The 27,427-nt window shown below is 43.8% G+C and overlaps 3 protein-coding genes and 1 long non-coding RNA gene across 24 annotated transcripts in view; 1 reads left to right on the top strand and 3 right to left on the bottom strand.

Annotated features, from left to right (window-relative positions):
• Positions 1-6,681, bottom strand: part of CEP135 (centrosomal protein 135) — a 111,051-nt gene extending 104,370 nt beyond the window's left edge. For 6 of the 7 annotated variants that reach the window (XR_006281068.1, XM_043513780.1, XM_043513778.1 and 3 more), the window contains exon 1: positions 4,483-6,681. The gene's annotated coding sequence lies outside the window, so the exon portion shown is untranslated. The remainder of the gene's footprint in view (positions 1-4,482) is intronic. The other variant, XM_038400679.2, reaches the window with a different exon arrangement.
• LOC122460027 lies at positions 5,422-7,352 on the top strand. Its single transcript, XR_006281069.1, has 2 exons — positions 5,422-5,549; positions 6,679-7,352. It is a non-coding gene; the product is annotated as an uncharacterized LOC122460027 (long non-coding RNA).
• A 2,469-nt stretch (positions 7,353-9,821) lies between these two features.
• Positions 9,822-27,427, bottom strand: part of EXOC1 (exocyst complex component 1) — a 62,485-nt gene continuing 44,879 nt past the window's right edge. For 14 of the 15 annotated variants that reach the window (XM_038399116.2, XM_038399118.2, XM_038399110.2 and 11 more), the window contains 6 exons: positions 24,824-24,900; positions 23,924-24,152; positions 22,054-22,237; positions 12,876-13,075; positions 11,569-11,763; positions 9,822-10,534 (listed from right to left, as the gene is read on the bottom strand). In XM_038399116.2, the coding sequence (XP_038255044.1) occupies positions 10,382-10,534; positions 11,569-11,763; positions 12,876-13,075; positions 22,054-22,237; positions 23,924-24,152; positions 24,824-24,900 (1,038 nt within the window). In that variant the 3' untranslated portion in view covers positions 9,822-10,381. Of the gene's footprint in view, positions 10,535-11,568; positions 11,764-12,875; positions 13,076-14,951; positions 15,144-22,053; positions 22,238-23,923; positions 24,153-24,823; positions 24,901-27,427 lie in introns of those variants that run through there. The other variant, XM_043513789.1, reaches the window with a different exon arrangement.
• On the bottom strand, positions 16,091-26,349 carry LOC122460028. The gene is made up of 2 exons (XM_043513790.1): positions 26,339-26,349; positions 16,091-18,110 (listed from the first exon to the last, which is right to left on the bottom strand). Exon 2 carries the CDS (start codon positions 17,617-17,619, stop codon positions 16,534-16,536), a length of 1,086 nt encoding a protein of 361 aa, XP_043369725.1. The 5' UTR covers positions 17,620-18,110; positions 26,339-26,349; the 3' UTR covers positions 16,091-16,533.

A 27,427-nucleotide genomic window follows, 5' to 3' on the forward strand; every position in this document is an offset into this window, starting at 1 on the left:
TTTATCTAGATTTTTATACTACACTTATCTGAGCTCCTCCCATGAGGAATACACATAAAAATCTCTCTTTTTCTCTTTTCCCTCCCATCAGCAAGAACCAGACTTCAGGGAGATATTGTTATGGGAAGACTAAATCAAAGTGGATTCTGCACGTTCTGAATTTTGTGGTCATCTTGATCTCCTCGAGAAGTGAGATCCATGGGCCAGTTCTCAAAAAGATTTTGTTTCCTTCACATACAAATTTCACTCAAAGTTGACAGTTCCAGTGGATTATTACTCCTGGAGAAATTCTGCACCACTGTGAATGCGCATAATTAATGTGCCATGCATATTTTTATTTTTATAGAAAATAGCTTCTGCCAGAAAGTTGCTGCACTTCTGCCTTTTACCCACTAGAGGGCACTGTAGAGCTAAAACAGAGCAGCCACTCCCAACCAGCTAGGAAGAGAGAGAGAGAGCCTTCAGTGCCTTCTTCACAGTACCTGTTGGGCCAAGTCAGGAGACAGGGGATATGGGGAGACAGACAGAGTGGGGCTGCTGGGGGGTCAGACGGGTTCTTAAGGGCTAGTGCAGGAGGACAGACTGGGGCAGGGGCTGAATGGGAGTGGACGTGCAGGGTCACAGTGGGGAGAGAGGTGCAGAGCCACATGGGGATGGGGGAGGGAGTGCAAGGCCACATGGGGGAAGGGGGATGGCTGAGTGGGGGAAAAGAGACACATAAGGACAGGGGGAAGGGTGCAGGGACACATAGGGATGAGGGGAGGAGGCGGGATGAGGGGGTGCAGGGACACAGGGGGATGGAGGGAATGGGTGTCTCAGTGGGGGTGCAGGGATACATGTGCTCGACTGAAAGGGAGAGGCTAGGGGTCAGCCTCAACCACCTTTATCTGGAAGCCCCTGAAGAGTCCCATTGCCCCTGCACCTGGAACCCCCACAACGAGCTTCTGTGCATCCAGATCCCCCCACACCTAGATCCGCCACTTAGCTGCCTTCACCCACATTGTCCCACACAGAACCTTCTCACCCCACACCTGGATCCCCCCCACACCGAGCTTCTTCACACTTGGATATTGCCTGGTTGAGCCTTCCTGCCCCACACCTGGTGCACCTGGTACAGAGGGGCAGGGCCCCAGGTCATTTCTGGGGCAGGCCCAGCCCTTGTACTGTGTCAGGTGTAGCCTCACCACTGAGTTCGTGTCCCACCTTCATGCAGCCAGTGGCCTGCGCTCCCACTGCCTTGCTGGAGCCTCCACATTTATTTATTGACAAGTAAAACGTGCAGAATTTTAAAATATTATGCACAGAATTTTTACTTTTTCAGCGCAGAATGCTCTCAGGAGTAATCAGGTAACTGCAACACCTCAACTGCATTGAGTGATTGTTCTGTACATACTAGCTGGATTGCTTTGTGATGGGTGGTATATTCCCATCCTCAAAGGAGGTGCTGACAATTTCAATTAGTTGTGCTCCCAAATTATCTCAATTCTCCTTCAGCAGCCAAGAACGATTAGCACGAAGGTGGTGACTTTGCTTTCCTGCACTTGCTTCTGGGATTTCCTGCTGTACAAATGGGACAAATTTAGGGACAGGAGATATCTTGTTCCTGGGCCTGTATCTGGCATATGGCTCCTAGTGTTCCAGAAATTAAGCTTGGATGTGAATTATTTTCTCTGAGAAGTAGGCTGATATCAATATGGTTGGTTCTGGAGTTGAGCAGAAGTATTCCAGTTTGTTTCTGTCATACTTTATACTGCTGCTAAAGTTTTCTTTCTTGCTCTTTCTTCTGTCACAGGACATCAGAAAATGATGGTAATCTACTGGGACAAGGAGGAAGAAATGGACAATTTAGTGCCAGAGCATCAAAGTCTGTGATTAACCAGTGGTCATATAATCTCATTGCATCTTCTATCCTGTGGCCTTTCACATTGGGTAGAGTTACCTGCAGTATGTTTCGGAATTTCACTGGATCCAAACAGCTCAATGGGTAAACTATCATGATAACTTTTTCTTGCCTGGAGACTTGAGAGGATTTTGATCTGAGCCTGACAGTGGTGATACTCATTGCAGGACAAAATGATGTTTCCTTGTATTCCCAAGAGCCACACCCATTCCAAAAAACAGGTCAAGGAGCAACTAGCTCTGCGTATAGATCCAGAGAGTATCTAAGAGATTTGGGATCATTGCATGGATGTTGAAGTCCCCAAGGATAGTAAGTCTTGGGAATGTCTTCATAATATCCAACAGAGACTCAGTCATCCCCTTTAGGAAATCTTTGCTTTTCTGCATGTCTAGAGTGGAAGCACATATTAGATTTCTCTATAAATTAACAAAGCACTTGGCTCCTCTCAAACAACTTTGTCTCCAGGTGGCATTTCTTGCATTTGAGACTCAACTACTTACATATCCCTCCTTAGTTGTCTCTTTCCTAAGATGAACAGTCTCAGTATTTTTAATCTCTCCTCATATGAAAGCTGTTCCATATCCCTAATCATTTTTGTTGCCCTTTTTGGTACTTTTTCCAATTCTCTTTTTTGAGATGGGGCAACCAGAACTGCATGCAGTATTCAAGGTGTGAGCATACCATGGATTTATATAGTGGCATGATATTTTCTGTCTTATTATCTATTCCCTTCCTAATATTTCCTAACATTGTTAGCCCCCCCTCCATTTTTTTTCCCCCTCATACTACCACTGCACACTGACCAGATGTTTTTACAGAACTAACCACAATGACTCCAAAATCTCTTTCTTGAGTAGTAACAGCTAATGTAGGGCCCCTTCATTTTGTATGTAGAGTTGAGTATGTAAAGTCCAAGTATACATATAGGAATGCAGATTCCAATTGCAGAAATGGGTCAGCGCCAGTGGAAGATTGACACATAGGCCCATGAGGCTTGTGCCAAGGGGCCACAGCAGTGCTGGAACCTGTGTAGATGGGGAGAGGGCCATCAGCAGTGGAACTGTGGCCCTGTCCCTTCTCCTCCTCTTCCCCCTAAGGTCCCACACATCCTGGCCAAGCCAGAGGCTGGAGCCAGGCATGGTAAGAGATGCCCACGAAGCCCAGGTCACCGTGGGGCACCCTGGACCCTCCACTTGCCCTGGATGGGGGGGTCAGGGGGCCAAGAGCAGCCCCCAGCCCATGTCTCGGCTCACCCAGGGCAGGTGGAGCGTCTGGGGCTCCGCTCAGGGCCCAGGCTCCCTGGGTGGTTAAGAACATAAGAGTGGCCATACTGGATCAGACAAATGGTCCATCTACCCCAGTATCCTGTCTTCCAACAGTGGCCAATGCCAGGTGCCCCAGAGGAAATGAACAGAACAGGTAAAGATCAAGTGATCCATCCCCTGTCACCCATTCCCAGCTTCTGAAAAACAGAGGCTAAGGGACATCATCCCTGCCCATCCTGGCTAATAGCCATTGATGGATCTATCCTCCATGAATTTATCTAGTTCTTTTTTGAATCCTGTTACAGTCTTGGCTTTCACAATATCCTCTGACAAAATCTTTTACAGACTAACTGTGTGTTGTCTTTTAGCATCTTGGGGTAGAGGAAGAGGAGGGGGCAGGGCCCTGTGGTGATGGCTCCCACCAGGAAGAGGCTGGCTCCACTTACAGGGGCTGCGCTTATCAGCTCCCTCCCTGCAAAGCGCAGCCACTGCCACTCCTGGTTGCTCATGTTAAAAAGTGGGTGTGTAGCTCCTACCCACCCCCAGTTTCAGAACTCATGGGCCGGCGGGGGGCCCGAATGTTTTTTGTGCCCAGTGCCCCAATAAATCTTAATCCACCTTTGGTCAGCACAGGGTGTTTGCATAGATTGTAGAGATGGGTCAGGTGGGGTGTGTGCACATGGGGGGCCGTGGGGGTGCAAAGGTTAACCGTTACAGGAAGGATATATGTAAAAGGGCAGCAGGGAGACATGCCAGGGAGGCCTGGGGGTGGGGGGGTGGCTAGCTGCAGCGGCGGTCTCAGGGAGAGGCCGGTGGGAGTGGACGCAGATACCCGAGCTACAGGGAGGGGGAAGGATGAGAGCGGGCCGGGCACAGATCAGATCGGGGGCACAGGTCGCACGGTGGGAACAGGGGGTCGAAGGGAGACGTGGGCTCAGACACAGTCACTCCTAGGAGGGGCCGGCTGGGGTAGGCGGGGCGCAGTAAAGGGAACTGGGCCCCACCATCACTCTCCGGGGTAATGCCGGGAGGGTCGGCAACAGCCCAGGCCCAGTCCTGCCGCTAAGCGACGCCGAGTCCCTGCTTCGTGGAGCCCCGGGCCACCCCTCACCAGACCCGGGCCCCGGAACCCCCCCGGCCCCGGGAGCTCCCAGCCCTCCCGCACCTAACATCACGGCCATCAACGTCTCCATGGCAACAGACTGCAACCCCCTCCCCCGCAGGACTCGGCCCTTCCTTCCCGGAAAGGGGCGGAAGCGAAGACCCGGGGGGCTCCTAACGCCCTCGCCCATCATCTCGCGGGCGAGGGACACTCACCGGGGGCTGCGGCTCCGCAGGCCTCGGCGCCGGCAGCGGGGCCGAACCAGCGGTTTGAAAATGGCGCGCGGAGGAAGATCCGCTTCCGCCCCGTCACCCCAGCAACCGGGCAAGCGCGAGCTCTGCCGCGTTCCGCACCACCCGCCGCAGCGCACGTTGCAGCGAGCGACCCCTAGCGGCCCTGGGACTCCCAGCAGCCTCTCCTCGGTTGTGGCTGCCTGGAGTGCCTGCCCGCCCGCCCGCCCGCGTCAGCGCGGGATCTGCCCCTTCGGCCTACTGCGGGGCTCTCCCGCGTACCGGCAGAATCCGGGTGGGGTGCAGCCGGAGGCGGGCTCGGCGGCTGCCCCCGCACCGCTGCACACCCCCAGGGCGGCCAGTGCTGAGGCAGAAACCCTCCGCTCCGGGCCGCAAGGCAAGGGCGCAGCCCACGTAGCCTGTTTTGTCTTTGCAAGTCGTCTTAACCGTGGAGGCACCGTCCGTCTGCGTCGCCTGGCTCCAGCTCGTCCGCTGCCCCCAAGTGGCACCCGCTGTTCCTGATCAGTTCGTGGCTGGGACGTTAGAGGACCGCGAAAAACCTCCGCCCCCAAGTCCGGGCTCTGGACTGTTTCTGGAATTGCCCAATTTCTAGTATTCCCAGCCCCAAGTAGTCGAAAGTCAGGAGTCCGGCCGCAGAAAATCCTCAGTGGCTTAAAAATCACGGGCCTTTAAAAATAATAGAATAAAAGAATCCCGTGGGTACTTTTGTTTTCCTTCTGGTTCTTGATCCTTTGCAAGCAGGTCCCATTTTCAAGATTTTCTCTGCAAGCCCAAGAAGTACTCTTTTATTTAATAAATAAAAAAAATAAATAACCTGAAATTCTCATGACTTTGGGAGATGGGACTTTAAGATGATCAGCAAGTATTGCAAGGTGTGTGATAAAATTGTGAAAGTTAGGAACACTGATTTTTCTGATCCCTAGAAATCTTATGAACCAATTGTTTGGCACAGGAAGAAGATGATAACCAATGCCAACTGACATCTCATATCAACACTGCCTCTTATTACCACAAACATTAGAAATGCTGTGGTAATTGTCAGTCTTTTTATGCCTTTACAGTGTATGCTATTTAAGCTGAAAACAAGCATTATGACTTCAATTCTGGTAGTTCTGGTAATTCTGGTAATTCATCCACATTTGTTCACACCATCTCTCAAGTATGGCAAATGGAATCAAACCTACCAAATAACAATCACTGTTTTGTACAGCACCAAGCATGCTGTTAGCACTCAATAAATAATTATTACATTATTAGACAGTGTAAGTGATTGTGTTTTAAGCTAAATTATAATTAGTTAAATAGAGTTAAAGAAAAGTAACTACAATTGATTAAGGACTTCAGAATGTTTCCTGATCCCATTGTACTTATATGCTCGCTCATATGTATCAACATCCCTGTGAACTTCATAAAAAAACCCTTTAATTTAGATGGCTTTTTGATGAGTTGGTATATTAACAGATAATGCTAAACATCCTTCTCTACTAAACCCATTAAATCAGTGAGCCATAAATGGACAGAAGATGTATCTGGTTTAATCCTATGAATTTGCTACAGCTCCGGAAAGAAAAATATTCTTAAAGTGGACAAATGCCTAAATTTAATCATCTCAAAGATTTGTTTAAAAAAAAATCATTTACTTTTCTTTAGAACACCTGCCTTTACTATACAATCACTCCCATTTTATTACTTCACTTTGAAATTCAAGCAGCACAAGTGATCTTGAATGAGTACGGTAAAACCTGGCTTAGAGACCACCTCTGAAGAGAGACCACATGACAAGCAACTACTTGCACAGGCCACAGAACACCACTGCTTCTCTGGTGTGCAAACCTTTGAAGACAGACCACGTTTGCTAACCTGTGAGTTTTACTGTAGTTTGAACCTTTATAAGGACCCAATCTACAAGGCAGTATTGATAGTACTATTTCTAAAATTGAGATTTCAGAAATAAGCAAGAAGTGCACATTAGTTTTGCGATACAGGACAGGATTAGGGGTGGAGCCTCTATATAACAAAGTTCTAGGGAGCCACAAGGAGGGGCCTGTCAAAAAGTAAAATTAAAACAAAGATGGTTAGAATTCTTTAATGCCTGGAGAATAATTATGTCACTGCCTTTTTAAAACTGGGTAACAATTTTTTGGTTATTCATAATTTCAGGCACCCCTTGCATCTCAGAGAGAAGACTTGTGGCTGAAAAAGATACTTCAGTATATCCACTTTTTCCTCTTGGAAAGGAAATCTAAAGACTTTTTGAATCTTATATGCTATGTTTCAAGGGGAGCAGAAGTTGGGTTAAATATTTTTTAAGATTTATGAATTGAAGATACTGTATTGGAAACTGGGGGTAAAACTTTCAAAAGTGCCTATGTCCCTTTTGGAAACTTTAACCTGTGTATATGCCTTTCTCACTACATTCTACTAGACTCACTGAAGTTTGATGGGTAATGTTTTGTTTTTAAGAACGCAGACTAGGCCAAACCCAAGGAAGAGAGAGAGAAAATCTAAAGAACATGTCTGATGTATGAGATGATAGTACTAAAATACTGCACCTAGCTCTGGGTACTTTAGTTCCCGAGACCTGTCAAACTGGATTGGTTTAAAAAAAACCGGGGAAGATGGTTAGAAGAATAGTGCAATTGGCTGGTAAGAAAAGATTAAATGAGCTAAATATGAGTTTGGCAAAGTTACAAGTAAGGTGGAGACATTCAGTTCTTCAAGCATTTGAAGACTGTAAACTCAAAGGAATGCTCTTTAATGAGGTATTATTAAGTATAGTGGCAAGAAATCAAATAAGTTTAAATGGAATATCATTGAACTTTTTTTAAAAAAGATGCCTATTGATCCAGAATCAGTAGTTTTAATATGCTTTAATTGCTTTTCCTCATCAACAGTTTTCTCACATTTAAATTTTGTTATAGGGCACTCATTCAGCAATTGTGTATATTGCATTTGGAATTTGTCACTTTATCTTGACTCAGATTAATGTTTTTGAATTCTCTGAAAAAAGAAAAGGAGTACTTGTGGCACCTTAGAGACTAACAAATTTATTAGAGCATAAGCTTTCGTGAGCTACAGCTCACTTCATCGGATGCATTAATTCTCTGAATTATAGTAGTTGCAACCTCAGTACTTATGGTTGTAAAACAGTTTCCAGTCTATAAGCTGTATCTTTTCACAGGTGCAGAACGCTCATCTTGCAGGCTAATATTTCCCATGTGTGTTCTTAAAAAAAATCTGCCCTTTGGGCAAATTTTTGAAATATATCCTTTTTCTTTGTGGTGTTATCCCATTTTCCATACCTACAGTATCACCTTCATGACAACTCTGTCATCTTTAGATGTTTTCCCACAGTTCCTTCTGAAGTTCTGACATCAGTATAATTTATGAGTGGACCCGCTAGTTTCACCCATACAGTAATTGTGGTGAAACTGGATGCAATATTAAAGTTGTGATATTTATCTTTGATCAAGAATCCTGAGCAAGCTTATTTGCTGACCATGGTCAGAAAGAAGTTTATTATTGGTCTGTTAGAGACATTTTAACACAACAAATATCTTAGTGAAACCAATGCTCAGAAATTTCAGAAGAAGTTCCTGCTGTGTCTGCATGCAAGTACATGAATTCAAAAGTGGAGATCTGTTCAGATGGTTTCTTTGGAGAAGTTTTCCTTGATAAATGTAATAAGTTATTGAAGATTTATTGTTTGTATTTGATACATACCATTAAATACACAGTTGTGCAATGTGGACAAGGTAGTTGTGACGATTCCTCCCATAAGGCATTATGGAAATATGCTTATGAATGTATATGTGACATAATGAGAATATGTTTTATGCTACATATGCCATGTAACATATCTCTGTAAAAGTTATGATCTACTGAATCTATTAATCCTATTTGTATGCAAGTTATGAATATTGACTGTGTACTGGCTTGATTTCTAAGTAGTCTTAGTAGAGTATTTGGACAGCTTCTTGAGAAAGGAATGTGCAAATTAGGTGCCCAATCAAGAAACACTTAAAGGAAATGAATCTTGTAAGGCTCCAATCCACATAAGAAGTCTACCTGAGGACGTTCAGGGAAGCATGTGAACCAAGGCTGCTAACTGTAAGTTCCGAGTCATGCATGGACATGTGACTTGCCCATGTGACTCCCAAACTCCATCTTGGAGCTGGACATTGCACAGGAGAGAGGAGGGGCTCTCCACCCACAAGAGAAAGTTTATTTAAACCCCGAGGAGATCCCCTCCATTTTGTCTTCAGCTGGCTAAAGAGATAGCCTCTCCACCCCCAAGGATACCTGAAAGAAACTGGAACAAAGGACAGTAACGACAGGGGGTGTGAGTGATTGCTGCACCCAGACTAGAAGGAGACTAGTCTGTAAAAGGAAGCTTACTGGGTGAGGTTTTTATCTGTATTCAGTTTTATTACTGTACTAGTCTTAGACTTGCATGTTTTATTTTATTTTGCTTGGTAATTCACTTTGTCTGTTACTACATGGAACCACTTAAATCTTACGTTCTGTATTTAATGAAATCACTTTTTACTTATTAATTAACTCAGAGTATGTATTAATACCTGGGGAGGGGGGCAAACAGCTGTGCATCTCTCTCTATCAGTGTTATAGAGGGCATCTGAGTGTTAAAGACAGGAGCACTTCTTAAGTTGCTTTCAGTTAAGTCTGCAGCTTTGGGGCACGTGGTTCAGATCGTGGGTCTGTGCTGAAGCAGACTGGCGTGTTTGGCTCAGCAAGACAGGGCGCTGGAGTCCCAAGCTGGCAGGGAAAGCAGAGGCAGAAGTAGTCTTGGCACATCAGCTGGCAACCCCAAGGGGGTTTCTGTGATCCAACCCATCACAGTAGTATTACAGTGCAAAGAAAGAATTTTCAAAAATAGGTGCCTAATGTTAGGTTTTCAAGTCCATACTTGGGGACCTAAACAAATGACCTTATTTTCAAAGTGACTGCCATCCAGAAGCTCCCATTTGGGTACCTAAGTATGAACTTGAGAACCTTGTAGTTTTGAAAATCTTTGCCCTTAAGATTTTGGAATACATGCATTTAAAAAAAAAAAAAGTTTTAGCCGTCTTTATGGTACTGTAGTAGCGCAGACTTTCTGCTTAATGTATGACTAAAGTTCAGTCATGCTCTAGTAAACACCAATAAAACAGTAAATGTATGCTTAAAGGAAAATTATGTATTGTTTTCTGTCTTGGCTTGGGTACCTCATTTTGGACTTAAGATATGGCTGATGTTTTTGCGGTGAACAGCTGAAGAATTAATGAATACTCTGGAACAAGAAGTTTATAGGACACTATGTTTGAAAGATTATTTTTACTTAAGATCAGAAGAGTTACAGCCACAGACAGTGACATTAATTCTCAAAACATGAATTTAGTTAGTACTTTCATTGACTGAACTCCACATCCATATTATTAAAGCTTGAGGCAGAAAAAAACCTAATTCTGTAGAGAGTCTTTTTAATGGTTACATAATTACCAGGATGCACAGTACTAGTGTGATGTCAGATGACTGTAGTGTCCTTTCAAGGTGCTAAGAATATACAAAGGTAATTGCTGTTAGCAAGAAAGAGTTACAAATTTAAAAAAAAAAAAAAACACAGGGCACCAGTGGGAGAAAAATTAAATATTTAGTGTTTCATGAATTTAATGCTTTAAAACAGTGCTTCAACTGGGTAGGAAAGCAACACTGCTATTTAGGCATTTCATTCTGCATTGAAATATATCCCAAGATGGAAATATGACTAAACATTTAAGAATACATATGCTTCTTATTCCATCTTCTTAAAGCAAGTTACATTCATAGTACTTGATATTTTTCATGCCTTTTCCCCTTGTAGAAGTTAGTGAGACTGTGCAATACTGGAGCAGTAGTCTAAGATGTCCTGGATAGTGAATTCCATGGTAACACCTGATCCAGGATAGCAACGAGCTATCAAGCCTTCAAAATGTTTGTATTGGCGTATAAACTCATCTTGCATAGAATGCCATACAACCTGCCAAAGAAGGAATACAAACAAAAGTGAGTGACATTTTATCAAGACAAAATTCAGAAAAACAAGATTTTTGTTGCACAGAATTTCTGTAAGTCACCTGCTATGAACATTTATACAACTTCTACCAAGTCAAAATTACAAAGTAAAAGATTTTTGGGTTTTTAAAAAATAATATTACATTGTGCTTTGTCTGTGCTAAATTGATAAAGGTTTAAATACAAATATCTCGTGTAACTAACTGAGCAAAGAGGGTGAGATTTTACAAAATCCTCAGTACAGTAGCCTAATTCTGCTCCCTCTAAAGTCAATGTAAGTTTTACTACTTATTTCAATGGGAAGAGAATTAGGCCATCACTGACCACTTTTTTATATCCCACTCATAGCACTGGAAGAGAATGAACTGAAAGTATTATTCTGTGCCAAAACATATGTATAGGAATAGACAAATTTCCAGATCACACAAGTGGTCCATCTAGTCTGATATACTATCTCTCACACTGGCCAGCACCAGACGTTTCAAGCTTGCAAGAAACCTAATAATGGACAATTATGGCATACTCTAAGGGAAGTTTCTTCCTAACTCCTGTTAGTGGTTGATTCAAAAAGTTTGTCAAAAGGTTTGTCAAAAGGAATAGAGGCAATTAGGGGTGAATATCCCTTTAACAAAACTCAACCCTCAAAACATTCCATTTTGAGGGACTCACGCAGGGCTCCAAAAAACACTGATTTTCAGAAGAGTCCTGAAGCTCAAGGTGCATACCCCAAGTGGGAGTATGCAGAAATAACCCCCCAAAAGAAAAAGTTATGATGGCAAGTTACTAATTTACTGATGACATACTTCCCAGAATACAGAGCTGTAGTTTACATAGCATTCTTTTGGTGCAAGTGAAGATGCTAATTTTCTCTCATTCCTGTGAAGTTTCATTTTAGAGAAGCAGACTAAAGGCTATTCTACAAAGTAGTAGAATGTTTGTACAGGCATTAAAACAATCGGAGACGTCAGATTATTCTTTGTACAAATCAGATAGTTTTACCTGAAGTAAGTTTTCTTCTTCACAAAGATGTTTGTCCACCTTCTTATAGAGATTATCCAATCCCTTCTTCACTTCCTTACCAGGATATTCCTTTATAACTTTGCGAAGCTCTTGTTTATTGAAAGCCAGTTGGTAACTTACTTCCTCTTCTCTTATGCCCTGTGCCACACGAGCTTCAACACCCTCAAAGAAATGCTAAAATACGATTATAGTATTAACATAATCATAAATGTAGGGTAGTGCATGTAAGTGTCAGAATACTGATCTGATGGCACATTTTGTTTTCACATGACAAAAAACCTGAATCAAAGAAACAATACTGATTTACATCAGCTAAGGATCTGGTTCCACCCCGCTAAACAGAGCGGTGTCCGCCACCACTGCACTAGAGCTCTGGTTAAGTATTAACTCAGAAGGAAAATGTAACCATTTCTGGTAGCACCTGGGTTTTCCCTTAAAGTCTTCTGTCAAGTGCTGAGCCAGCCTAAAACTAACAAGATCATAACCTGAAGAGAGATAGCAGGAGAGCCCTGGATGTCTAAAGCAGAAAAAATAAAAAGCAATAGTGATGCATATGAACATGAGATCCTAAAATACGCATTCCTGAGAGGAATGGGCCTACAGAAATGTGTGTAGGGAACTTCATAGTTTAACTCACATTCGGTGACAAACAAGCATTTTAAATTTTTTTATATATCTACATATAAAGACATTTTATTAGGAGTAATTTCTCAACCATAAAAATTCATAATTTTCTAAAAAAAATATAAAAACTACAATCCTAATTATAACAAAAACATAATTAACAATATCAAATACATTTGATATGCACAGCTGATACATCTTACAAGTCTCACTATGTTATCCAATTGAATAGCTCATCTTAAAGCAAAATGTGCTGCCATATATATGGATCTGGTTCCGGCAATTAAATGAGTATTAGGGTTTTTTTTTTTTTTTTAAAGTAGTTTAGAAACAGGGTGATAATGCTTTTACCATTGGGGTGGGCAACAGCATCCCCAAGCTCCTAATTAGTGATGAAAGTTAGTGTTGGAAAAGAATCCCTGTCCACACATGAACATTTGGGTAAAAATTCTGCAATATATTAGCAGTCAAGGAGGTGTTAAATCATTGTCCTGAGGGGAGATGAGAGCCCTTTGGAAGTCACCCGGGCTGGAAGTTAACATAACAAGAAATGGCACATCCTCACATGCCTGGAGCTGTAAACTCAAAACGTGCAAATTAGTTTTTGGAGAAAGACAGCTGTATTCTGCATCAGAAATACAACTGGCCCAAAAGATGCTTACATTTAATTTCTCAAGAGGCTGTCCCAATGAGTAGATGACGTAAGACTGGAGATGATCAGTGTATTTCTGTTTAGCTTCTTTTTTTTCAGCCTCAAGACATGAGATTTTCAAACGAGAGAGAGTTGCAAAAATATGGTGGAAGTTCTCCATCATGACCACATCCCTGGGTGTTTTCTGGCTTTCATTTGCTACTTTCTCCACTAAAATCAGAATAGTAAAAAGATTCAACACAAATCTCTTAAGATAATTAAAATGTCTAAATTATGGAAAAAAGAGAGCTTTGTAAGATGAATGAAAAAGAGCCAATTAAAGGAACAATTCCAGAAAAGTGTCTTTGGCTTTCATGTCAAGAAGAGTCACTTGAAAAAATTTTAGAGCTCTTTAATTTTAGAAAGATCCACAAACTACATTTCTCAAGGAAGATTACCTCCATAGGGAACCGTGTGGGATAAAACAAACAAAAGTAAAATTTCCTAGTAAGTTGTATCCTTTTAAGCAGAGATGAGGATTCAAAATGATTACTTTTTTACTTGGCAAGTCTGCCAAAATGATTTTCATTGTTGAATGAGTACATGAGAATATTCAAAGCACCACTTCACATTAGTACTAAGACTACAGAGTTCCACTCCTTACATATATAGAGTATCGACAGTAATTTTTACACATTATAAACTGATATATGATACACTTATTTACATGACTGATCCTTTGTTTAGCAAAAAGTGATTTGTACACTTTGTGGAAGTTTACGAACATAATTTATTGCCCTTTAAAGATATTTATGCATTGTAGCAAAACTTAAAAAAAATTATACAAAGAAGTATTTATTCTAGGCTCCCTTTGCTGTTATTGAAGATTTTTGTATTGTAATATGAGCTCTATTCTGCATATCCCAATTTTTCTTACCATGAACAATTTTACTTAGGACATCAGTGTCTATTGCCAAAGTTATTTTGTTCTTCCAATCTCTTTTTTTAAACAAGACTGCCCATAAAGGTGCCAGATCGATAACCTTGATGATGGAAGCACTCATTTGTCCACAGAACAGGTCAATGCTAATGTATATTTCTACATACTGTCCCATCATTGCTCCTTAATCTACTTCTAGATCACCACTCCAAGTGTAGTAAAGTCTTTATGTCCATTTATCCATTAGCCTTTGTACTGAAACAATGAGGATCACATCTGTGATAGGAATTCATGCCACAAAAATTACTATATTCTAGAAAATTAACTGAGACCATCAATTCATTTCAGAATAGTCATTAGGAAAATATGTCACTGCCAGTTTTAGTCTTCCTCTCTTCTATTCTATCCAAAGCATGGCAGCTACAGGTATCTTTCTGAGCAGCCTTGACCATTTGCCAACAAAACCCCTTATTGCATTCAGTTCAAACTCCTCACGATCAAACTTCTCACTTTATCTCTGCTGTTATTTTGTCTTAGTATCATCATCCTTCCTATCTCTTTTGTCTCTTTTTCCCACTTGTAGCTTTCTTTGAGGCTACCCCAACTGGTTTGGAACAGTCTGTGCCCTCTTTTCTGCTAAGTATCCTCTCTCTCTCTCTTCCCCCCCCCCTCAAATACCTTTTTAAAAAAGGACAGTTACCTTTTCCATAACTAGTGTTCTTCAAGATGTGTTGCTCATGTCCATTTAACTTAGGCGTGTGTGCTCACCACAGGCACTGGTGCCGGACATTTTTCCCTCAGAAGTATCCATAGGGGACCGGCTCTGTTGCCCCTGGAGTGGTGCACAGATGCCAGGGTATATAAGGCGCCACCGGTTCCCCCACCCTCAGTTCCTCCTTGCCGGAAACTGACAGTGGGGACGGAGGGCGGGTTGTGGAATGGACACGAACACCACATCTCCAAGAACACCAATTACGGAAAAGGTAATTGTCTTTTCTTCTTCGAGTGATTGCTCATGTCCATTCAACTTAGATAACTCCCAAGCAGCATCCCTCAGAAGTGGGTGGGAGTTCACAAACAGAGATTGCAATACTGTTCTGCTGAACCCAGTGTCGTACCTGGCCTGCTGAGTGATGGTGTAGTGGGCCGTGAACATGTGCACCAAGGACCATGTTGTGGCTCAACAGATGTCCTGGATTGGGGAAGTGTGCCAGGAAGGCTGCCAAAGACGCCTGCGCTCTGGTCGAGTGGGCTCTGATGATCGGTGGTGGAGGGACTCCCACCAACTTGCAGCTGGTCCGAATGCAAGAGATGATCCAGTTAGAAATCTTCTGTGTGGACACTGGGAGGCCCTTTATCCTATCAGCTGTAGAGATGAAAAGCTGAGTCGACTTACGGAAAGGTTTTGTCCAATCTAAGTAGAAAGCCAGAACCCTTCTGACGTCCAAAGCATGAAGGTGCCTGTGATGCTTTGTACCTCAGGGGTACACCTTACACACCCATGTTGATATAAAATGATTGTGTGGTATCCAATGCAGTTTGTCCTGTTGAGTGTCTTTGGAAGGCTCATGATGCACTGAGCATGGTTATTATAGTGATGTTATAATAATTGTTACAGTAGTGTTATAATAATATTATAGTTTAATCATTTCACGTATGTAGTTATGAGGCTGAAAACGTATCCTCATGACTTAAAATAAGCCCAGGCAAAAATTCTCCAAGAGCAGAGAGGCAGTTCACACCTCATCAGGGCAAGTATGGGACAAACCCAGCCCAGCCTCACAGGAACAAAGGATGCTGGCCTAGGCAGCAACAAAATAATCTGTTAGCCTCTCAAGGGAGTCACTCCCCACTCCTTTGTTGAATGAAACAGTCAGTTTGAAACTGTGATGAGGTAATCCTCACCTGACTCTGAAGGGGGGGCAAAGCCAAGAGGGAAGAAAGGACATGATAAAAGGGAAACACATTTGCCATGGTCTCTTTCTCTTCCACCTACATCTACAGACATCACACCAAGCGACTGAAGCACTGATCAAATGGGAGAGCCTGGCTGAAGATCAACCAGCCAGCCTGTGGTGAGAAGCATCTAAGTTTGAAAGGACATTGAAAGTGTTAAGATCAGCTTAGAATGCATTTTGCTTTTATTTCATTTGACCAAATCTGATTTATAATCACTTAAAATCTATCTTTATAGTTAATAAATCTGTTTGGTTTGAAGCATGTCAGAGACTCCCCTTGGGATAACAAGCCTCATACATATCAATTTCTTTGTTAAATTGACGAACTCATATAAGCTTGCAGCATCCAGCAGGCATAACTGGATACTGCAAGATGGAGGTTGCAAGGCATGTGTCTGGGATCAGGGATATTGGCTAGTGTCATTCGGTTGCACAATCCAAAGAGCAGCTTACATGCCAGAGCTGTGTGTGAACAGCCAAGGAGTGGGAGTTCTCACAGCAGAGCAGGATAAGGCTGGCTTATTGGATTGGAGTGACCTAGCAGATCACCGGTCCAGATAACACCAGAAAAGAATATCACAGTGCCTTTCTTCACTATCTCATGGGGCTTAGGGCAGAACACCGGAAGGAAGATGTCCTACTTCATGTGGAAAGCAGACACCACCTTGGAAGGAAGGCTGGGTGGGGCCGGAGCTGGACCTTGTCCTTATAGAAGACCATGTACGGCAGTTCTGAGGTCAGGGCTCACAGCTCGGAGACCCGCCTCGCCAACATCACTTCCACCAGGAAAGCTACCTTCCATGATAAGGGAGATAGGAAGCACGAGTCCAAAGGCTCAAAGGGAGGGCCCATGAGCCTGGACAGATCCAAGTTGAGATCCCACTGAGGGGCCGGGGACCAGACTTGATAAAGAGTCTCTCGAGACCTCTAAGGAACCTGATCATCACATCATGGGAGAACACCATCTGCCCCTGGATTGGTAGATGAAAGGCTGAAACGGCTGCCAGGTGCACCCTGATAGAGGAGAGTGCCAGGCCCTGGTTCCTTAAATGAAGCAGGTAGTCCAAGATGGACTGCACCAAAGAATGCAAAAGGGAGATGCCCCGTTCGGCTGCCCAGCGGGAGAACCTCATCCACTTTGCCAGGTAGGTCTGCCTAATCAAGGGTTTTCTACTCTCAAGGAGGACCTTCTGGACCCCTTCCGAACAGGCCCGTACATCTGGGTTCAGCCACGCAACATCCATGTCGTGAAGTGGAGGGACACAAGGTTGAGGTGCAAGAGTTGGCTGTGATCTTGTGACAGCAGGTGCGGTTGGTTCGGCAGGGACCAGGGAGGGATTGCTGACAAGCTTGATAGTGTCCCGAACCAGTCCTGGTGCGGCCACCCCAGGGTAATCATGATAACCTGCGCCTTGTCTCTCTTGATTTTTGCTAAGGCCTTGCTGATGAGCAGAATCAGAGGGAACACGTACATCAGGCTTCCTGCCCACGGCAGAAGGAAGGCATCGGAGAGGGAGCCCTTGCCCAGGTCCCATCTGGAGCAAAATCTGTGGCACCTCCTGTTCTGCCTGGTGGCAAACAAATCTACTTGGGGAGTTGCCCAGCGCTGGAAGATCATGCCGGCTACCTCTGGGTGGAGCACCCACTCGTGGTAAAAGAAGAAGTCCCTGCTTAGGTGATCTGCTAGTGTGTTCCTGGCACCTGGAAGGTGACACACTTCTAGATAGATTCCATGGTCGATGCTGAAGTCCCAAAGACCGAGTGCAGATCTTAGCAGAGGATCGTGTTCCGCCTTGCCTGCTGATGTAGAACAACGAGGCTGTGTTGTTCCTGAGAACTCTGACTACTCTTCCTGACATGTGAGGTAGGAAGACCATGTATGCTCTGTGCACCACCCTGAACCTCTTTGATGTTTATGTGTAGCGTCGATTCCTCTGGGGACCACATACCTTGGGTCTGGAGGGTGCCAAGGTGCACCCCCCAGCTGACAGCTGAGGCTTCCAAAACCAACTTGACTGACTACGAGTGCTGACAAAGGGAACTCCTTCCAGGACTTTCCTGGGGTCAGTCCACCAACGCAGCGAGGTATCGTCGCAGGGATGGTGATGACCTTCTTCTTGACTGGGAGTAGACCATCGCCAGCCATTGCTGCAGAGATCACATCCGGAGCCTGGCGTGACGCACCACATATGTGTGCACACTGCCATGTGACCTAGGAAGCGCAGGCAAACCCTGGCCGTAGTAAAGGGAAACTCAGAGACTTCCACGATGAGATTCATCAGTGCCCTAAATCTCTCCAGCAGCAGGAACGCCCTGGCACAGGTTGAGTTGAGCACTGCTCCGATCAACTGTATCCTCTGTACCGGAACTAACGTGGATTTTGTGTAGTTCACCAACAGGCCAAGGCAATGGCAAGTGGCTAACAGCATTGCGACATCCCTTTGGACCTGGCTCTGCCCTTGACTAGCCAGTCATCGAGGTATGGGTAGATCTAGACACTCCAATGTCTGAGGTAGGCACCCACCTCTGACATGCACTTGGTAAATATCCATGCTGTTACTAAGCCAAATGGGAGGACCGCAAACTGATAGTGGTTGGGACCTACCATAAACTGGAGAAAGCGTCTGTGTCCCTTGAAGATGGGGATGTGAAAGTATGCATCTTTCAGATGCAGGGCAGCATACCAGTCTCCCGGATCCAGGGAGAGGACAATGGAGGCCAGGGAGACCAGGAGGAATTTCAGCTTTGCTAGGAAGCTATTTGGGTCTCGCAAGTCCAGGATAGGTCATAGACTGCCTTAGGCCTTTGGGATTAAAATGTAACAGGAATAGAACCTCTTGTTCCTGAACTCTGGAGGAACGATCTCCACCGCACCTACCTGCAGTAACCCCTCTACCTCCTGCACGAGGAGACTCTCTTGAGAAGGATCCCTGAAGAGGGATGGGGAGGGAGGGTGGGAAGGAGGAGTAGAAAGCAACATACAGGCCCAGCGTTTTAAGGGTCGTGCAAGACTCCTTCAGGCCATGGAGCTTATTGTCCGTCTGTTCCGCAAACAGGGCTTGCCCATCGAAGGGAAGGTTTTGCACTGAGTGCTGACCCTCCGTGGACAAGCCAAAGAGTAGCAGCCAGGATGCCCAGTGCACGGTGACGACCAAGGCCATGGTTCGGGCAGCAGCGTCCACTGCATCCGATGCCGCCTGGAGCGTTGCCCTGTCCGCAGTCGTGCCCTCCTCCATAATAGCCCGGAACTCCTTCCTACAAGCCTCAGAAAGAGAGCCCTCAAACTTGGACATGGCTTGCTACATGTAAAAAACACAGCGTCCCAGGAGGGCCTGATGGTTGGCCATCCTCAACTGGAGGCTAGAGGACGAATAAACCTTATGCCCAAACAAATCTAGTCTCTTGGAGTCTTTGTTCTTAGGGGTAACTCCAGGCTGACCTTGTTACTCCCTGTGGTTAACAACTTCTACCACTAGGGAGTTGGGAGCAGGATGGGTGTACAGGTACTTACGGCCTTTGGATAGCACGAAGTACATGAGCTCCGACCTCTTGGAGATGGGTGGCAGGGAGGAGGGAGTTTACCACAGAGCATTAATGATCTTAGAGACCCCATCATGAAGGGGAGAGCCACCCTGGCCGGTGCCATGGAACAGAGGACATTGGAGAGACAGTCCGAGGGCTCCTCGAACTCCTCCGCCTGAAGACCCAGGTTGGCAGTGACCCTCTTCAGTAGTTCCTGGTGTGCTTTACCATCATCCAGAGGAACCAGGGAGGGGGCCCATTATAGCCTCGTCTGCGATGACAAGGAAGATGCCAGTGCCATAGAATCCTCCACAACCATTGGTGGCCCGGTGGCTTGCTCCCCTGCTCCCTCTTGGACCCCCACGGGTTCCATGGGTACCACACTGCCAACCACTGTGCCTGTGGCCATGGGACCAGTTTTGGTGCAGACAATGTAGCCGGTACCGCCAATAATGAAGCTTGTCCCACTGTCAGCAAACCTCACTCTGAACCAGGGCTGGATCCTGAGCGGTCACTCCCAGGTGACCAGAATGGAGCAGAATGGTGGCTCTGTCCCAACCGTTGCTGGTCACTCTGCCTGAAGTCTGATCTAGAGGGGGTCGTAGGGAACAGTGGTGCTCGACGGATCCACAACAGCTTGGAGCCGGCGATCTACCTCTCGCACTTGACGAGCAGTACCAGGATGAGGAGCGGGACTGGGAGTCGGAGTGGGCCCAGTGCCAGGAAGCGCCCGCACATGGTGATGCCCTCCTAGGGGATCAGTGACGGTCCAAGGAATGGTACCATTGATCCCTCGACGGGTCCCTGGAGTGGTACTCCTGCCGGGTTGTGCATGCCTCCAAAGGTCTGTGCCCGGTGGTCGGCAAGCTGCACCTCAAGCCTCTCTGCCTGTGTCCAAGGATCAAACAGGGCGGTGCAGCGACGGGGGAATGGTGGAGTGGGAACCGTGGCAGTCCAAATGTGGGTTTACCCTGTGACCAGGGAACCGCAGGAGCCACTGTGGGTGGCACTGGGAGGTACATGATCTACTGCACCACCTGCTGGACCTCCTGCATGGATGGCACCCGGAGCTGACAGAGGCCTCTGCTGCTATCTGGGTAGCAGGCGGGGAGTGGGTTGGGCTACTTCACTCCTCCAGAGCTTGGGCCCGAGAACCTGACATGGGTGAAGAGTTGCCTGGCATGGGACCTTGCTCACACCCAGTCTTATCCTTTCCCTTGTGGGAGGCTGGAGACTGGCCTCATCCCACCTTCTTGGGCTTCTTGGTCGGAGCCATGGATGGGGATTGGTGCCAGCTAGTGGCCGGTCCCAGTGGGGCGCTGCATACCGAGGTCACGGTACTCGGTGCCGAGTCGGAACGTTGCTCCAGTGTCGGGGTGAGGGTCAAATCCATAAGGAGTGCGAATATCACACTCCTTCACGGTCCTTGGCTTGTAGGACTTGCAAATTTTGCACTTCTCACTAATGTGTCCTTCTCCCAAGCAATGCAGATAACTGCTGTGTGGACCACTAACGGGCATGGGCCTCTTACAGCGATCACAGGGCTTAAAGCCTGGGGATCGGGGCATGCCACGTCCTAAGGCAAAGTCCCGTTCGGTACCTACAAAGGCCTTAACTATAGCTAAGGGATTTATAAACATTAATAGAAAACTATATACAGTATAATACAGAAGATAACTAGTTCGTACAAACAAGCAGCTACAGCAGTAACTGAAGCAGCAACAGTTCCAGCGCCACCACTGGCGGCAAGAAGGAACTGAAGGTTGGGGGAAACCAGTGGCACCCTATATACCACGGCATGTACACGCCACTCCATGGGGTGCTGGAGCCAGTCCCGTATGGATACTGCTGAGGGAAAAACTTCCGGCACCGGTGCATGTGGCAAACACACACACCTAAGCTGAATGGACAGCAATGACTCGAAGAAGAATGCACTTCGGTGAATCCTTCCTATTCTGATGATCTCACCAATATTACCGCCACATCTTCCTATGCCTCAGTTTTTCCTCTTTTGGATTTGTCTCTTGGACTGTAAACTCTAAATGTCTTCTCACTTGTTTTGTGATGTACTACATACATTTGTGATGCTGTGTAATTCAGAGTGATGCCTGAAACAAAGGTGAAAGTCTCAGTATTTAATTGCAAATCTCCAAGCTCCTTCTTTACAGCCTTTAAGAAGGAGAATATTTTGTTTTTAAAAGCTTTTAGTAGCTCCACTCAGTAACAGAATACATGTACAGATATAAAAGTTAAAAATTCATATACAGTTTAAGATAAAAATATTGAATATTTGTCCCCTACTTCCCATGCAGAACCCTGAACGCTGGTCATAGCAGGGAAGTTGCTTTTCAAATAGTCTGCTTTAAGCATTAAAAATGCACCTATGTTTTAAATTCACTTAACACATACTATTATGTTACTGATTTCAGTCATTAACATTTTTTAAAAATGATGGTGCCCACAATTTCAATCTAGGTTTGGTGTCTAAGGCTTATGACAATATTTTTTTTTATAGTAGTAAATGCACTTTTCAAATTTTTGGGACTAGATGCCCAATAGTGCTGCCATCTGGATTGTCTATGGTGGGAAATATGCTTAATCTGCAGAATAAATAAATATTTTCTACCAAATTGCTGTTCTGCATTCTCCACTGGCCAGTTTATGGAAAGCTATTAATGTTAGTTTCAGGGGAACTATATATTCTGCCCTCCCAAACAGAGGGAAAAAGTACATCAAGCAGACAAAGAGTGAGTTTGTGGAAGTATGCAGGGCATTGCAATAGACCTTACCATTGATGAAAACACTTCTTATAAGCTTTATGTAGGCTTTATCTAAATCTCCTCGACGCTCTGCATTTTTGAAAATAGATTCAGCAAGTGCTGCAAATTCTTCAAATTCAGCAACAAATGTAAGGATCCCAACTTTAGTCTTCTTTGATATCTTTACCTCCTCCATCTGTTTTATTTGATTACTCTGAAGTTAAAAACAAAAAGGTTAATTAGTCCATAATATTTTTTCTGAAACTTGGCCTGAGAAAAATACTCAAACACATTGAAAAATCAGTAAGTTCATTCACATAAGACTTGAATAATTTTCCTTTTATCTTTAGGTTATGTTTTAAGTCTTTTTACCCAAACAAACCTTTAATAAATCAGGGTGACGCACTCAGAAGTAATTTATGAGTATACCAAATCTTTGAGCTTTTATTTTCCTTCCTTTTGGTTTACCTTTTCAGCTTGGAAAAGAGACAGCTAAGGGGAAATATGACTCAGGTCTATAAAATCATGACTGGTATAGAGAAAGTAGATTAGGAAGCATTGTTTACTACTTCTCATAACACAAGAACTAGAGGTCACCAAATGAAATCAATAGGCAGCAGTTTAAAACAAATAAAAGGAAGTATTTCTTCACACAATGCACAATCAACCTGTGGAACTCCTTGCCAGAGGACGTCGTGAAGGACAAGACCATAAGAGGGTTCAAAAAAGAACTAGTTAAATTCATGGAGGATAGGACCTATTAGCCAGGATGGGCAGGAATGGTGTCCTTAGCCTCTGTTTGCCAGAAGCTGGGAATGAGCGACTGGGGATGATGGATCACTTGATGATTACCTGTTCTGTTCATTTCCTCTGGGGCACCTGGCACTGGCTACTGTCGGAAGACAGGATACTGGGTTAGATGGACCTTTGGTCTGACCCAGTAGGGCCATTCTTATGTACCTTCTATAAAGAGGCACATATTCTGATGCTACTGCTAGCAACTGGCAATTTATACCAGAACATACAAATATCAAGATAGTTGTTTATTAAACTAAATTTTCAAATGCAGCTAAGTTAAAAAAAATTCTAAGGAAGGAATCAAACATTGTTTTCTTCCTTTATTGAAAGCTGGATCATCAGTAAGTTTTGTCTCCCATCCTTGGCTAGGTCTGCACCAGAAACTGTTATCGGTATAATAATGTTGGTTAAGGATGTGTTTGGGTTTTTCCTGTTTATTTTAGTTTTTTTTAAATGACATTTTTATACAGGCAAAAGTCCTAGTTAGATGCAGTTATACTGGCAAAAAAAAGTAGTCCGACTGCAGATATAGTTTATTTTAATCATGGAACTGTTTTCGCTAGTAGAAGCTGTGTTTAGATTAAGTAGGTTTGCCAGTATAGCTTTATTGGCAAACCTTTTCTATTGTAGACTAGACATTTGTCTCCTTCACACACACTTTTTTTATTCTGATAGGGTCATAAAAAGTCTTTATTAACAAACCAAATTTTGTTCAGCAAGTCAGGTGACCTGAGGGCTAAAGTCTGCTTGCCTTGCTCATGCCTTGTAGTTTCAATGAGATCACTGGTGAGAGAAAAGTAGGCAGAATTTGGCACTGGAATACTAAGAATCTTAGTTTTCATAAGTGACTGCATTTTTCCAGTTCCTTCTTCAATGTTCATTAAACTGAGCTAACCACCAATTATTTATACACTTTGGAAGTCCATCCAAGTTATTTTGTGGTAATTTAAAAATCAATACATAGTGGTAAGATTTTTTCCCCCTACCTTTAAATTAACTCCAAACACATTTAAGATTTAGGGTTCTCTTACATTTAAAACTTGTTAGCAGTTGGCTGCCTTTAATATTATGATTAGTTTAATCTAAGTAATTAAGAACTTACAATGCATTTGTCAAAGTTTCTTTTGACAGTCACCAAAACATTTCCAAGTGTTGTGCTGAGGAAGGAAGCTGGGTCCACATTTTGTGCTGTCCATACATGGTGACTCATCTTAACTAACATATAAAGGGAATTAAAGCTATCAATCTTGTCCCCCAGAGCTATAAGGTTATTCAGCTCTGGCTCAATAGAGCGAAATATTTTTATCATCATCTGTCGGATCATGTCTTTCCTGTTAAAAAAAAAAATAAAATAAAAATAACAAATCTGACAATTTACTGGGCTACTATACATTTTCTTTCATATATATTTTAAAGAAAAATGTATGCATATTTAACAGTCTCATTTTTACTTAACCTTAATAAGCATCAAGGTTTTCAGGGGATGGGGCTAAAGGAAGAATAAAATAATTTTTGCCAAGTCTTAATTGGACATTGCCAAGGTCAAAAAATTACAGTTTAACTACATTTAAAAATGTTTTCTTCACAATGCCTGCTAGATCATAGAAAGTCTATCTGGTTTCCAAAATAGAGAGTCTTCCACATGCTTAAAGTTCAAGTACTCTCCTGGGTATTTTTACAAAACTAACAAAGGGATGGGCGAGTTTTCTTGTAGATTTTGTAAGCAGGTGGGGTACTGAGTTGTTACATTGTTTTATTATAACATAGCCATCCAGGCACATTTAACTGCAATAAATTTAAAATTAAGTATAAATTATGCAAGTTAACTATTCAATGTTTACTGAAAAACGTAGAAGTCATTAATTTTAACTGCAGGAAACAAAACTAACTGTCCATGTATCACTATGGGTAAAAAAAATAAATAAATAAAAGATTTGTACTTCATTACAGAAAATAAATCTCTAGCCTCAAGAATGAACAATGATGAAACATCAACACGTACTCAGATGATATAGCTTGTGGAACAGCAGAATTATAAGACCGGGATAAAGTTCCTCCATCCATTTCCTCTGCTTCATTCTGCAAGAATTATGCAGGTATTTTACATAAATAAGAATCTTAAAAGCAAGGAGTTAACTAAGTTATATCCCTATCTAACTAAAATTCTGTATTAAACTGGTAGGTATGTCTAAAAAAAACAATTACCAGCAGCAATTATTATTTGAAGGTGATATTTACAATAGAGACACACATTCATCCTCTGTTACAAGACAAGATACCTGGGCGCAATCCATGGCATAACATGCTGAACCATTACCACCACCCTCTCATCTCGACGTAAACAGAGTGGTCACCATTAAATAGCCAACATTTTCTATTTAAGGTTTTGTCATTGCCGTAAGCTCTGCAAAACATTGTCCCACCCTATGATTTTCCCTTGATAGTAGATAAGGTAAGGCAAAAACATTTAGCATTCATAACATAGTGCAGTAAATTATATCAAATACTGCCAACAGAACAGCATGAACATTTCATCTTTAACTATCCATAGAAAGAGATCACCCACTAAAGCCACAAGTGCAGCCTGTGCTATATCCAGATCTGTATTCACATTGACACGATCTGAGGCAGTGATGTTCTCAGAGATATCTCACCAATGTGTTCTCAAGAAATGGGAAGATGGAAGATTAAATATTGGCAATATTTGGCCAGATTCAAAGAAATATCCACCTGATGCTGAAAGCTATGGCCACACAACAGCTTTCTTAACTGAAGCTAAACAACTTACCACCTGAAGGGAGGTGTTGACAATCTCCATCCAGTTCTCTATTGGCCTTCCAAGCATAGACTGTAGTACTTACTTGTTTTCAACACTATTGTAACAACACGGTAAAAACTGTGAAGTATAGTACATCAATAAGCAACTGGACTGAACTCAAGCAGAGAAGACTATGGGTGAAATCCTGGCCCCATGAAGGCAATGGCAAATCTACCAATGACTTCAATAGAGCCAGCATTTCACTCTTAGCATTTGTGCAGTCTGCATGCACAGAAGCAGACTGTTTAATCACAGTCAGCTAGACTTTCTCTGCAAAGTAACATGACATTTCTTTTTGACAAGGACTCATAACAAGACAGGAGCAAGAACAGCCTCAACTAATCAGGTTGCCTTCTATTCAAAGTAAGTCCCCTGACACCTACCATGACTCTGTCCACAAGTCAGGCAGTTGCATATACAAGTGTAAGAATAACAAGAAGATGTTAAGAGTAACAAGAAGGGTTTCTTCAGGTATGTTAGCAACAAGAAGAAAGTCAAGGAAAGTGTGGGCCCCTTACTGAATGAGGGAGGCAACCTAATGACAAAGGATATGGAAAAAGCTAATGTACTTTTTTTGCCTCTGTCTTCACAAACAAGGTCAGCTCCCAGACTACTGCACTGGGCAGCACAGCATGGGGAGGAGGTGACCAGCTCTCTGTGGAGAAAGAAGTGGTTCGAGACCATTTAGAAAAGCTGGACGAGCACAAGTCCCTGGGGCCAGATGCGCTGCATCTAAGAGTGCTAAAGGAGTCGGCGGATGTGATTTCAGAGCCATTCGCCATTGTCTTTGAAAACTCATGGCGATCGGGGGAGGTCCCGGACGACTGGAAAAAGGCTAATGTAGTGCCCATCTTTAAAAAAAAGGGAAGAAGGAGGATCCAGGGAACTACAGGCCAGTCAGCCTCACCTCAGTCTCTGGAAAAATCATGGAGCAGGTCCTCAAGGAATCAATTCTGAAGCACTTAGAGGAGAGGAAAGTGATCAGGAACAGTCAGCATGGATTCACCAAGGGCAAGTCATGCCTGACTAATCTAATTGCCTTCTATGACAAGATAACTGGCTCTGTGGATGAGGAGAAAGCAGTGGACATGTTATTCCTGAACTTTAGCAAAGCTTTTGACACAGTCGCCCACAGTATTCTTGCCAGCAAGTTAAAGAAGCATGGACTGGATGAATGGACTATAAGGTGATTAGAAAGATGGCTAGATTGTCGGGCTCAATAGGTAGTGATCAATGGCTCCATGTCTAGTTGGCAGCCGGTATCAAGCAGAGTGCCCCAAGGGTCGGTCCTGGGGCCAGTTTTGTTCAATATCTTCATTAATGATCTGGAGGATGGCATGGATTGCACCCTCAGCAAGTTTGCAGATGACACTAAACTGGGAGGAGAGGTAGATACGCTGGAAGGCAGGGATAGGATGCGGAGTGACCTAGACAAATTAGAGGATTGGGCCAAAAGAAATCTGCTGAGGTTCAACAAGGACAAGTGTAGAGTCCTGCACTTGGGACGGAAGAATCCCATGCACCGCTACAGACTTGGGACCAAATGGCTGGGCAGCAGTTCTGCAGAAAAGGACCTAGGGATTACAGTGGACGAGAAGCTGAATATGAGTCAACAAAGTGCTGTTGTTGCCAAGAACGGAGGTGGTGGAATCTCCTTTCTTTGAAGTTTTTAAGGTCAGGCTTGACAAAAGCCCTGGCTGGGATGATTTAGTTGGGGATTGGTGCTGCTTTGAGCCAGGGGTTGGACTAGATGACCTCCTGAGGTCCCTTCCAACCCTAATATTCTAT

This window comes from Dermochelys coriacea, chromosome 4 (genome assembly GCF_009764565.3).
Source record: "Dermochelys coriacea isolate rDerCor1 chromosome 4, rDerCor1.pri.v4, whole genome shotgun sequence".
In the NCBI taxonomy this organism is placed as follows: Eukaryota; Metazoa; Chordata; order Testudines; family Dermochelyidae; genus Dermochelys; species Dermochelys coriacea.